At 42.1% G+C, this 12,582-nt stretch overlaps 1 protein-coding gene across 1 annotated transcript in view; it reads right to left on the reverse strand.

Annotated features, from left to right (window-relative positions):
- IPO5 (importin 5) overlaps nucleotides 1-12,376 on the reverse strand; it is a 44,996-nt gene extending 32,620 nt beyond the window's left edge. Inside the window, exons 1-5 of the mRNA XM_075705877.1 lie at nucleotides 12,284-12,376; nucleotides 7,491-7,571; nucleotides 1,433-1,625; nucleotides 838-940; nucleotides 512-608 (exon numbers count right to left, since the gene is read on the reverse strand). Of these exons, the coding sequence (XP_075561992.1) occupies nucleotides 512-608; nucleotides 838-940; nucleotides 1,433-1,625; nucleotides 7,491-7,571; nucleotides 12,284-12,376 (567 nt within the window). The remainder of the gene's footprint in view (nucleotides 1-511; nucleotides 609-837; nucleotides 941-1,432; nucleotides 1,626-7,490; nucleotides 7,572-12,283) is intronic.
- Between the last annotated feature and the right edge of the window lie 206 nt (nucleotides 12,377-12,582).

The following is a 12,582-nucleotide window of genomic DNA, read 5'->3' on the forward strand; positions in this document are numbered from 1 at the left end:
AATCAATAAATCTGAAGCCTTCCAGAAAACCAAGGCTTGCTAACATGCCCTTACAGCAAAGCATGCACAAACAGTTCAAAGAGCTGTCATATATTCAGAATTCCGAGACATACTGCGTATAGATACTATGTGTAGCGATACTATGTATCTATACTGCTAAACACAAGGGCCAGAAACGAGCTTAACAAGGAGTTTCTGACCCCTCATGTTGCTGGCTAAAACCCCTGGCTCTGTTTTGGGCCACTACAACTAGGTTTCTCCAAGCATAACTCCTAGGGAAGAGTCTGGGCCTAAGCAGTTCAAATAGGAGCCAGCCAGTCAGCTTTAGGACCACAAAAAGATTTGATCCTTTCGTTTTGCAGTAGGCATAGTCAAAACTCCAGATGTACATCAGTTTCAGGCAATGCAATTCTCTGTTTGGAGTCTATGGTTTAACCTTTATGTTTGAGACTACTACATTCAGTTTCTATGCTCAGGACATGTTAAAAAAAAATGAACATAAAGGTCTTACTGATGGATGCTCTTGATCTTGCATACACTGGACGAGCATTCTCTTAATGACCTCCAAATAGTGTTGCTGCTGATTCCCGAAAATCCCAGGAAAATTCCTAAGGATAAGAAAAGACCAAAACACTAATAAAAATTCACACAGTTTAACCTTATGCATTGTTGAAGCTACAGACTGTAACTGTACATGTAAAAGTTAAGTAAACCACAATACAACAGAATAAATGAAATAGATATGACTGCTTGTTAATTAAGTTGTGACAGTTTTTCTTACTTTTTTACAGACATGATGGCTAACCTGCAAAAAAGTAGCGAAGTCTGAAAGCTTACCAGAAAATATGTAGAGCAGCCTCACGCAGCCCCACGTTCTGAGAGCTGACGGAGTCAAATAAGAATTTCAGAACTTCTGGCCACTGGTTGTTGCCATCTTCATCTAGATTAAACACAACAAAGTTTTAGGATAAACAAACTTAAGAGAGGTGAGATCTCAATTGTGCAGGGCAACCAGTCATCACCACTAAAATTAATTTCCAAAAAACTGATCTGAAGATGTGTCCAAGTCACGGTGTAAAACATGGCTGAAATGTTAAATCTAAAGGCAATCAGGAACAGATGATGATCTCTACCTACAGTTATATAACAGCACTCAAAAAAAGAAACTGATGCAGATGTTCAGCATAACATTCATGAGAATTTAAACAAAATTGGATTTCTAAACCTTGACACAATCTCACCTAAACTCAAGCAATTTAAAAAGCAGAGTTAAGGAATCTTATTTTTATCTGATCAAGGATAATGTAAAGGAACATTAGATTTTATTTCAAACCATGTAATCAGTTAGAACATCATGTGCAAACATCTACACAAAATACAACTGCTATCAACACATAAACATTTTACCACAATATCAGCTTATATAAAGTACCTATTAAATTCCTGGCCAGTTCAGCAACGATGTCACAGATCTTTTTCCGCATACTGGACTGTGTTTCCAACTGAATAATCAACAATAATCCACTTTTGATAGAGGTCTGATCATCAGGTGAAAGAGCTGGGTAAACTTCTTCAAAAGCAGAAGACAAAAGACGTCGTAGAAGGACAGCTGCCATTTGTCTAGCCTATTGAATAAAAAAGTATGTATGTTAAAGCGCTTTGATATGACAATCACACTCTTATGGGCTAAGATGACTGCCATCATGCTTCCAAATGATCAGTTTTCACTGTGTAGACTTGTTTGGTGAATGGAACACCTCTCAAGCAATAGATGACAATTACGATAGTAAGTAAAAACATAGTAAAGAAACACCAGCTTACAACCATATTTCTGATAATTACAGCTCTTCAAAGAAATAATCATGAAATCCAATAAGGTATTCAGGTTTTTTCCAGAGCTGAACCACAGATATATTTTGTGGCAAGTCAAGGACTTAGCTGCATTGTTGAAAGATGTTTAAAGCACATCTATTTTAAATGGCCCGCTGAGGAAATTCTAATCCAGACAGGTTTTTTTGATAAACAAGTGACTTAAAGGGACAACTTTGTCAGACAATTAACCTGTAAACCCTCCTTCACTTTCTCAAACAACCAAACTGCACGCTAGAGATTCAGGAACCTACAGTTAGATTTAGGCAAATAAAACTCTACTCTGAACAAAAAAAAAAAAACCCACCACCCAAAGATTTCAGCCTTTTGCAGACCTATGATGAAACATTTTTTCTTTAAACTTGAATTTCAGCATAGGAACCTCAATACCGTGTATTACAGTCTTCTATGCTTCCTGCTTGCATACAGCAATTCTACAACAGCATCGTTTACATATCTGTATTTATTTACAATTATACAAAAACTAGAAGCAAAAAACATCGCAGAGTAATTCAAAATGAATGCAGTACATGCAGTAAAGGCAAAAAGACACATGAAGCACTCTGAATAACTTAAATAGGATGTTCACTAACCAGTGTTTCTAGAAGGAAAAACAGTAACTAAAAACCACCCCCCAAACTTATAAAGTTTAACACATGTAACAAAACCTCATACACGTTAGATCCTCACCAAAAAAAATAATCCAATGCAACATGCACTCAATTTTTTTTCCTAAGATATTCTTATTTAATGTGTACTTGAATGAAAAACAGTTTCATTTATAACAGCCTTTGGAATTCAAAAATGTTCAATGCGCAGCCAGAACTAATGAAGTCCAATTTCCAAAAGATCTCTCAACTATACTGCTACAGCATAACCTATAAATGAGAAGCACGCTGCTGCGAAGTCTCAACTTCTAACGTACCCTGTAAAAATCAGGTATTGCTAGAACATCCCGCAAGATACTATTCTTGTTATGTTCTGCAGTCTCCAGACTCACTGTGCCTTTTTCCAGTCTACCCAGCTCTCTTCTGCGCAGCTAAAGAGTAGTGCACACAAAGTGTCTCTATACCAGCAGAAGGGAAGGCCTGGAATTGGACCTTACTCTAGATCGTTCCTTATCTCCTCCTCCTCCTCAACAGCTCCAGTGTGGACCAAAGCCACCACGTATGTAGGATTAGATCTTCCCTAGTAGATCTAAGGAAGACAGCAGGTGAACAAAGAGGGTCACAGTGCCCACCTGTGCTGTAGCCCCCATCATAAGCCAAGGTTCTGTAGCAATAGGTTGTCACATGGGGAACGTGAGTTAGAAAGGAGAAAGATTCTTTCCCCACTGCCTCTGGGAATCCCACTAACAATGCATCCAAAAACTTTAACGGTACCGCAATATAATGGTATCTTCCCTTCTCCCATCCGTAGAAGGGCCCATATTGTGAAACATTAAATTTCTCCTCATTAGTATGGTGAACTTACATAGGAGAAGCCTTGACTGGGGAGCAAGTTTGCTGGGACTAAACAAGGCACAAACTCTGATTTGAAGTCTTCCCTTACTCGGGGCATCGTGTTTCTGTGCATATTCTCTGACATCTCATAATGACTGAACTCACATTATGTTCATTCCTTTCCTGAAGTAATAATAGGTGGCCAGACAGGGAATAGAGCTTGTTTTCATAAAGCATGTAGTCTCAAAGATAAGAATTTCCACCTCTGAAGAATTTAATCTGAAATATTAGAAGACTGACAAACACAGGCTGATTGCAAAGTAAAAACACAAGTAACAAGGCATACAGAAAGACACAAGATCAGCACTACATGAATTAGCTCCTGGTTATTGTTACTAGCTTAGAAATAAATTCCCAAATTCCTTAAAGCAAATTCAAATGTTTAAAGGAGTGATAAAGAAATAACTGACATCTAAATAATAAATGGCATATTTTCCTCAGCAGATATCCACCTATATACAAAAATTACCATTGTCAATTTAATTACGATGAACATGGCTAGATTAATGGCAGCTCTGGGGCTGTTTCTTCTGCTTTAAGGAAGAAAGTATGTATTTTTCCACACACACCAAAGGATCTTTTATATTTAAGTATTACAAGACATGTACCCAAACAAGCATTTTTAAATGCTCCAACTTACCAGCTATGCCTTTTAATGAGAACAGGAACAATATAAAGTATACATCCCCAAAGAACTTCCATCTACCAATGAAGCATAAAAAAGCAGAATTCTCTCCTAGCATTGGATTCCTCTGCATGTCTAAATTACTGATGTGCTCACATACAATTGGAATGTCAACGGTATTAACATAAAAAGTAGTCATAATACTCAAATTTCAACATACCACTTCTTATTAATACAATTTATAGTGTTTTAAAAATGTTCTAGGATTTTACGGATGATGGAACCAAGGCACAAGAAGAAACCCAACTTGCTGAGCAGGGCAGCAGAAGAATTATGAATAGAAATCTGGGATACCATGTTCTCCACTGGCATTCAAAGGGTCCAGGTAATCCCATACATTTTCTAAGAAAAAGACTGACCATCTTGCGTAGCACAGTCACAGGGATTTTTACTTTTGTTTTACTGTTCCTTTTAAGCCCTCAAGGAGGAAAACATGCATGGACGGAAGCAATCAATATTTAGGACACGGTCCAAAGATGGATTTGCACAACCTCATTCGGGGATCCAGCCCCATGTGGAATTCAAAGCACACAGTGCCTAAGGTCTGTATACAACTCAAAGGCAGAACCGTGGTGCACCAGAAGTCCATGGGCTGCCTGCCTTCCCCTCCAAATGCTGAACAGGAAGCTGCCCACAGCAGTAGTTTTCAGACTAAGAAATGCAACCCCTTCATGTGACAATATGGAGAGGGAGAAGGGAAAGGTCAGAGCCCTCTAAGAGGGCTGCAAGTACAGTAGAAACACAGTTTTACACAGCATTTGTAACTGTATTTCACAGCGCCTGAAATTGGTCAACTGTAAATTAGGACACAATTGAAAACTGCCCATCTAGAGCTAACCAGGAAGAAAACAAATGCAGGAAAATATGCAGAACTGTTCCTCTCTAAGATTTAGGTGGTAAATCAAAACTGTAAAGGAAGAACCCTCTAACACCTCAGACACATTCTGAGAATAAAAACCATCAAATAAACTCAATATATACCACCTTTCTGCTCAACCCTTTAAAATGCAGTTGCATAGGAAGAAGTAGAGTCCTGACTTCATAAGAGTGAGACTACAGGTTCAGGAAGCTGGAGACACAGGTTCAAGACCCTTTTCAGCCTGAGGTGTACAAACTCACATATCATCTGGCAGAGAAGTGTTCTAACCCCTAGGTCATGCACTTCCCTCCACTTCTGTGAACAGTGTTACTCTGCTATCAGGAAAATATGAAATGAGAACAGAAGGCAAAGGTGATTATTTCCACAGTTTAGGCATTTGGTTAGAAGAGAAAACCTGTTAAACAGTTAGTTTTTAAGAGTTAGTCCTGACCTAGCTTAATGTTTTTTTCCACGTCAAATGCCAGGGGTCCTGGGAGCAGGATCTGAATCCTATTTCTCCACTTAAATGCCAAAATTACAAGGTTGCAGTGTCAGATTCCCTCAACCACTGTCCAAATAGTCTTACGAATCTTGTATTCTCTACAACACAGCAGCCCAGCTCCTGTGAACAGGATGGAATATTTTCTTCAGCCTAGTTTTCCTGGGAGGGGGTAAAACAATACAGAGGCTTCAGCATGAACCCAGCTTTCTCATAGCCTGGGCAAGGGATCTTTAAAGTTCTAAGGGTTCTTCCAGCAGCCTGTGTTCAGTGATGCCGGTACACTCGATGGGCTCAGAGGACACATACCAGGCCCAAAGCCCTATCCACTGTGACATGCGCAGTGTTCTGCCCAACATTTGGATCTACATGAAATATATGCAGACACGAAGTGCCTAGCTGCTCGTACCAGCACCATACTGAACACACGCAGAATGCTTCCCAGCATGTTTAAATGCAATGTTTATATCAATCTCGGGGATGACTTCATTTAGGCTCTAATTAGGCTACTACGTATTTGGATTTACAGGGAAGAGAGGTTGTTCACAGGTTTTATTAATCAGGATTTTTTGAGTCCAGCACATAATGTCTACATAAGTTATAAGCTAACATTTAAACCTTTCTTTGATTTATCCATTAGTGGAGTTAAATGTCAAGTTATTCTACTAATGTTGACCTCTGACATCTTTGGTGAGAGTAATTTCTACAGGTGAAAAGTTTCTTTGCACTTGAGTAAGTTGGAAGCCAAATCATTGGCAAGATTCTGAACAAGTTTTAGACTGGGCTATTTCCTTAGCTGATGTAAAGGGAATAAAATCAGTAAGTATATGGAGCAAGTATTTATTTACACAAGCATGACTTTAGTTATCAACTCAGACTTATCAAATGTATTCATTACAAAACAGAAGCATCTTCTGATGAAAAAGGAGCAACAGTAGATCTTATTTTTCATGGCAAATTTAAATATGGGAGAGACTGCTCTACGGCATTCTATCATTTGAAACATCTCGGAGGGGCAGGAGGGGAAACTACACAGCTCTTATGCAACCAGTTGCTAGTATAATATTGAAGGATTCTGTCAGAAGAACACTGCTTTGTAGGTGGATAAGCATCAGTATTAGCAAGCTGATACTTACTGAGCAGTATAAAGCACAAATAGCATCTACCTCTGAACTGAATACAATCTACCAGAAGAGATCATTATCCAGAGAAACAGCACACGTATACTCTCCTGATAATACTGTTCAGAAATTCTACATGCTATGGCCTTCTGTTGTTCAGTAAAACTCTAGATTTGAAAAAAAAGTCCAACCTTTTTACTTTTAAGTGACTCTGAAGATCGTAATATCTTGAAAGCTTAGTAGTTCTTCACTCTGCATATCCAAGTGAATAACAGTCTTACAAAGAAGGACTATACCCGATTGCCTAAGTGTGTGAGCCTTTACAAAATTAAGGAATAACTAAAAGGCACAGCTACTGCATGCCCACAGAAAAATTTTATATAGTGCTTAGACTGCTCTCTGTTCAGTCTGTTACACTGCTAGATGACTTAATGACCATATCCTCCCCAAATAGGACAAAACGCAAAAGACATCTGAATAAAACATGCAAAACAACTGCTACGTTATCTTCCCCCAATTCTGATTTGAGAAGCACAAGAAGTTTCAGGTGATGCGCAAGTTTAACACATATAGGCACTGGACCCCAAAATGGAAAGGATTTCTCAACTGTAACTTGAAGGAACATCACAGTAACAGTCATATATTAGTCACACATTTTAAGGAAAGAACCCATTCATTAAGCAAAACACACAACCAGAAAACAATGGAGGTCTAAGCAGTCACTTATGAAACACTACTTTTGAAACTAAATATCCTACATCAGAAATTCTCCGCTAGTGAACTTGACATCCAACAAACTAGATGAGTTGGTCCCTCTACAAATGTACAGTAAATTAAGATGATTCAGTTAATGCCCAACTTGTTCATTTATCTCAAAATGACCGGCACTGATTTCTTCCCCTCTTCTCCAAGTTCCCTTGAAAATCTGCAGAATTCAAAGATTATTGAGACATACCTCCTCAGCAGCAGCAGTATTCCTGATTGCTTGTAGGAGGAACGTGATCTTAGATTGACCTGGAATATTCTCATACGTCTCCTGCATAAAAAGGGATGCAGTTTATTGTAAATAATTACTAGAAAGCATGTGTTAAGCATTAATATGAATTGACTTTCTTTTTCAAACCATTTCAGTATCCATTCAGTTAATAGAAAATAACATAGAAAAAAAATCACACCTATCAAAATAAAAATTTCTGACCTATTTTAAAATCATGAGTAAAGTCTTAGTTACCTAACACCTGCCATATTGGACTGATCTAGATATGCATTGCTGGCCACTTATGAAATAAGAAATACAACTTAAACGGAACATGTGTCCTCCTGGAAATACAACATATACAGAACATCTATCCTCCTGGGAATCCATCATAGCTTCTATCACATCAAAGGATTAAGAACTTTTGAAGCCTGAGACTGACCTGTGACCAACAGGTTAATAACCACTGACAAATGTGTAGTCCAAAAATTTGTTCATTTCATTTTTTGAACCTTTTTACAGCCTTTACAGTGTCATGTGGCAGTCACGCATCTCAACTACATATTTTGAATAAGAACGTTTCATTTTTAAACTCCTGCCTGAACTTCAGAAAGAGAGACTATTTAGTCTCCCCCTTAGGGAAACCCTCTTAATAAAATGTAAAGTTTAATGAGAAGTTCAGTTATGTTATATTCACTATGGCTTTTTAAATTAGATTGTTACTTAGAAGCTAGAGTAGGCACACAGCAAAATAACTTTTGCTATCCAAAACATGGTATACGTGAGCATTTTAAAACTATAAATGCTTGTTTCTAATATACTAAACCTGTGTAGGCAAGAGCAGGGGAATTACAAGCTGAAGAGCAACCACTTAAAACATTCAGAAATAGTTCTATACTTACTAACTCTGAAGTAGTTACTTCTTTTGTGGACACAATCTTGAAGATAAATTATTCCACCCTTTCCAAATATTCACTATCCCATCCTGAACTCAAGGAACAAGCCTACTACACAAAGCCCAGGTTCAATTCAATCAGTTTCCTGCCTGCCTAACTTCCTATTCTTACCATTGCAGCAGCCCTTTCTAATACTTTAGCAAATTTACACACCTTGACAGTATACCTGCTATTTTCAATAAAGTAGTTTCCTCATTCACACATTTAATATTAGACACCATCTTCCTCCACTTTCTGTACCTGTTTCCTAGTAGGCCTCATTCACGGACTCAATTCTTACATCATATTCTCTTGAGTTGCTAATATACGCTCACAGTCAATGAGACTGAATCCCCAATGAATCCCTTCATTTAATCTAATCACGGAGACTACAAAATTAAATGAGGTTTAGGGTCAGAATACAAATTCTCCTCAGATTAACTATTTCCATGAATGTATACATTTATCCTGCACTATTATCTACAAATGTAAAGACAAATACAGAAACAAGAAGGTTCCCTAAACACAGGCCCAGCACGGGCCTGAATTTATGTTTTCATGGACAGTGGAAGCACTGTAAAAGCTGGCTTCCCTCTTGCCAATTCTGATAATAATGAAATTCTATTTTGAGTTGTTTAAACTCACTAGAAATGACAGCACCCTATCCAGTTGTTCACTGGCATAGTTCTGACAATTCAGTAAACTGGATTCAGAGGATGCTAAAGAGCACCAGGGCAAGGTAAGCAAGAGCAACATATGGCCAAAACCAGAATCTTCCCCCTGTGCTACTGGAGGACTACTTTGCTGGCTCCATCCATCTTATTACCAGCCTTCGCTACGCCCTAACTATGTACCTGGATCCTGCCACATCTTCACCGTATTCTTTTAGTTCACGATTAGCTCCCCAGCTACCTTACCCAGAGGTACGAATTTCTCACACAGCATGACTAACTTTCAGAATGCATGCAAGCAAATACCTATTAGCTACATGTAGTACTCACGTTCCTCCAAACCTGAGAAATATATTTTTAAAAAGAGCATAAAATCACCAAGACAATGTAAATAGAAGTCTCTCTATCAGGAGACAGACACACAAATAAGAGAAAGACAGGCTTTTATAGTCAACAGACAACGTTCCAGTAATTTTTAATGGGAGATAAAATGAATGAACCAGGTTTCAGCAACCTGGTCAGAATAAGTTACAAGTGTGCTAGCACATACATAGAGCCATATACATAAATACTTAAATAAAAACAGGTTTTAGGTGATTAGATTTTCCTCCCCCCCTTCTGTTTTTTACAGCTTTCACTACACTCCCACTCAAACAGGCTAAGATGCTACATCTCCATCAAGTCTAGCCTTCAAGATACCGCCCCTCATCCTAATTTCAATGACCAGACCTATTAGAAATAACCTGAGTCAGTCTCCTTCAGTTCCCTGTCCATCCATTTCTCATTCTGACTGGTCTCCATTGGACACAAATGAAAACCTGCTATTCAATTTACCCGCAGTTATTTGAATCCCTATAGTATTCAGTGTTGCCTTCCAACTGCAAGCACACTTTAAAAAACTGACTGGACTATGCAGATGTTTAAGATCAAATGTGAGTCCTGTATGATTTCAGTAAGCAGATATTCTAAAGACTATGCAATACTTTCATCCAAAGAAATCTTACTTCAAGAAACGGAGAACTTAAAAAAAGTCAATCTACCTACACTACAGAGAGACAGATTTGTGTTTCTAGGTACAAGTCTGTTAACCATGAAGAAGACTGAACTGGGATCTTCACTGCATGCATGGTGGAAGAACGAGAGACAACAGGCATAAATTGAAGAAAGGAGGTTCAGACTGGATAGAGAGCTTCAGACCTCTTTGCTCCTGCTTGACTGTCCTCATTAGAGCAGGTTGCTCAGAGAGCTTGTGCAGTCTCCATTCTTGGAGGTCTTCATGACCCAACAGGACAAAGCCCCAAGTGACCTGATCTGACCTGATAGCTGACACGGGCTTTGAGCAGGAGATCGCACCTCCTGACGACCCTTCCACTCTCAATGATCTTAAACCATAAAAATACTTCAAATACATCTTGGAAATATGCAGAAACCAATGCCAGATTCAGTGCAGTTAAATAAGTAAAAATGATACTACTTACTTGCTTGTATCTATATACAAAACCAATGGACTTGAAAAGCTTGGTAATTTATTATGACAATTAAGATTTCTTATTCTGATTGATGGTAGTGCATATGTATCTTTGAAGATTAAACAAACTCCAACTCAGTACCAAGCAAGTTTCTGACAGAATATGCCAGCTGTAAGAATCTAAGTTTTAGAGTTTCTTTCCAAGAATGTTTTATTTCACAGGCATTGTGACAGAGCTGTCCAATAAATGTGCTTTGTTGCAATTTTAATCAAGTTCAAAAAGTTGTGAGAAATGTTCTGATGTTACATGCAGGCAGTTGAGAAGAGAAAGAAATTGAGCTCCCAGGGAATGGCTGGGATTCCATCCCTATGTTCAGGAGTGTGGGAGTAATTCTTGCTGAAAGTGTTCGTAGTAATCAATATTGAACTTCGCTGGGTTCCTAAAGATGTACATCTCCCCTCCTTCTCATTCCCAACTTGTATTTCAGGAACTTGCACTGCAGCATCAGGAACAATAATACTTTTTATTCTTCACCAAACAATGTGCTGAACTCTGCTGACCGCTGAAGTGATGAGAGTGATAAAAGACTCGATGCAGCCATGCAGTGGGAATTCATGCTAAACCTAGACGCTCGTATTTAATTCAATGGGAGAGATTCCCCACTAGGCTTGACAATGGAGTCTTAAGCATGACAGAGAGAAAGAATTAACGTGGCTTAGCCATCACAAAGAATTTTAGCTGAAATAACACATCTGAAAAGTTTTCGCTGATAACAGAGAAACTCGGCATACTGAAAACGCTTCTTTTAGTGAAATACTTCTTAGCTGGCCAAACACTTGAATACACGGCCCATTCTGAAGTTAAAAACCAAACTACTGTGTGGAAAGATAAGCAGCCCTGGGGGGGGGGGGGGGATGGGGGGGGGGTGTCGGCTGCGGCCCCGCTCCTGCCCCAGCCCCGGGGCACGAAGCCTCTGCGAGGGCCGCTTCGGGAGCGCAGAAAGGCGGCTACAAGCGCAGCCGCCCCCCGGGGCCCGCCGGAGCGCTTCGATCCCGCCCCTCCGAGCCCCGCACCCCACGGAGGGCAGGCACCGGCCCTGACCTCGCTTGGGCCACCCCCCCGCCCCCCGGGCTCCCGATCCAGCGAGGGCCGGCCCCACCACCCACCGCCAGCCCGGCCCTGCCCTCCCCGCCGGAGCCGGGGCCGCGCTCCGTCACGCCGGCCAGCCCGGGCGGAGCCAGCCCAGGCCCCGTCTCGCCGTGGGCAACGGGGAGAAACGGCCCCCGGGGGGGGGGGGGGGGGGGTCCACAGCGGCCCCGCGGCGATGGGGAGCGGGCGGGAGGCGGCCGAGGGCCGAGCGGTGCCAGACGCGCAGGGCCCGGGGGAGGCGGGGGGAGACCCCTCGGGCGCACGGGCGGGCGCCAGCGGCCGGAGCCCTCGCCCTCGCCCGGGGCCGGAGCGGCCCCCGCGCCCCGTCGGCGGGAACCGCCGCAACCGCCCGGCTCGCCCCCGCAGAGGGCCGGCGCCGAGCGGGGGGGCAAGGCCCGGGCCGCGCCGGCAGCAGCTGGTGCCGCTGCTCACACGTGGGGCTCGGCCGGCCCCGCCGCCTCCCTGCCCCCCCCGCTCCCTCCGGCAAGGTCTGGGAGGTCTGACAGGCCGGCTCGGCGCCCAGCGCCCGGGCGAGGCGGACCCGTTACCTCGGCCTGCTTGCGGACCGCATTGTCTGGGCTGAGCAGGTTGCCCAGGAGAAGGTAGAACTGCTGCTGCTCCTGCTCCGCCGTCGCCGCCATTGCTGCGAAAGGGAAAGAGAGCGCGGCCGGCCGGGCGGGGACAGGGAGGCGGGGAGGGGGAACGCCGGCCTCGCCGCCAGCGGAGGAAAAGGGGGCGGAGCCGCCGCCGCGCTCAGCTCCCGGCTCCCCCCTGGGGCCGACCGCGCCAGCCGCGCTCTCGAACGCTCCCATTGGCTGCGACGCGCGGGGCCTCACCCCCGATTGGC

Source organism: Pelecanus crispus, chromosome 1, assembly GCF_030463565.1.
Source record: "Pelecanus crispus isolate bPelCri1 chromosome 1, bPelCri1.pri, whole genome shotgun sequence".
Classification (NCBI taxonomy): domain Eukaryota; kingdom Metazoa; phylum Chordata; class Aves; order Pelecaniformes; family Pelecanidae; genus Pelecanus; species Pelecanus crispus.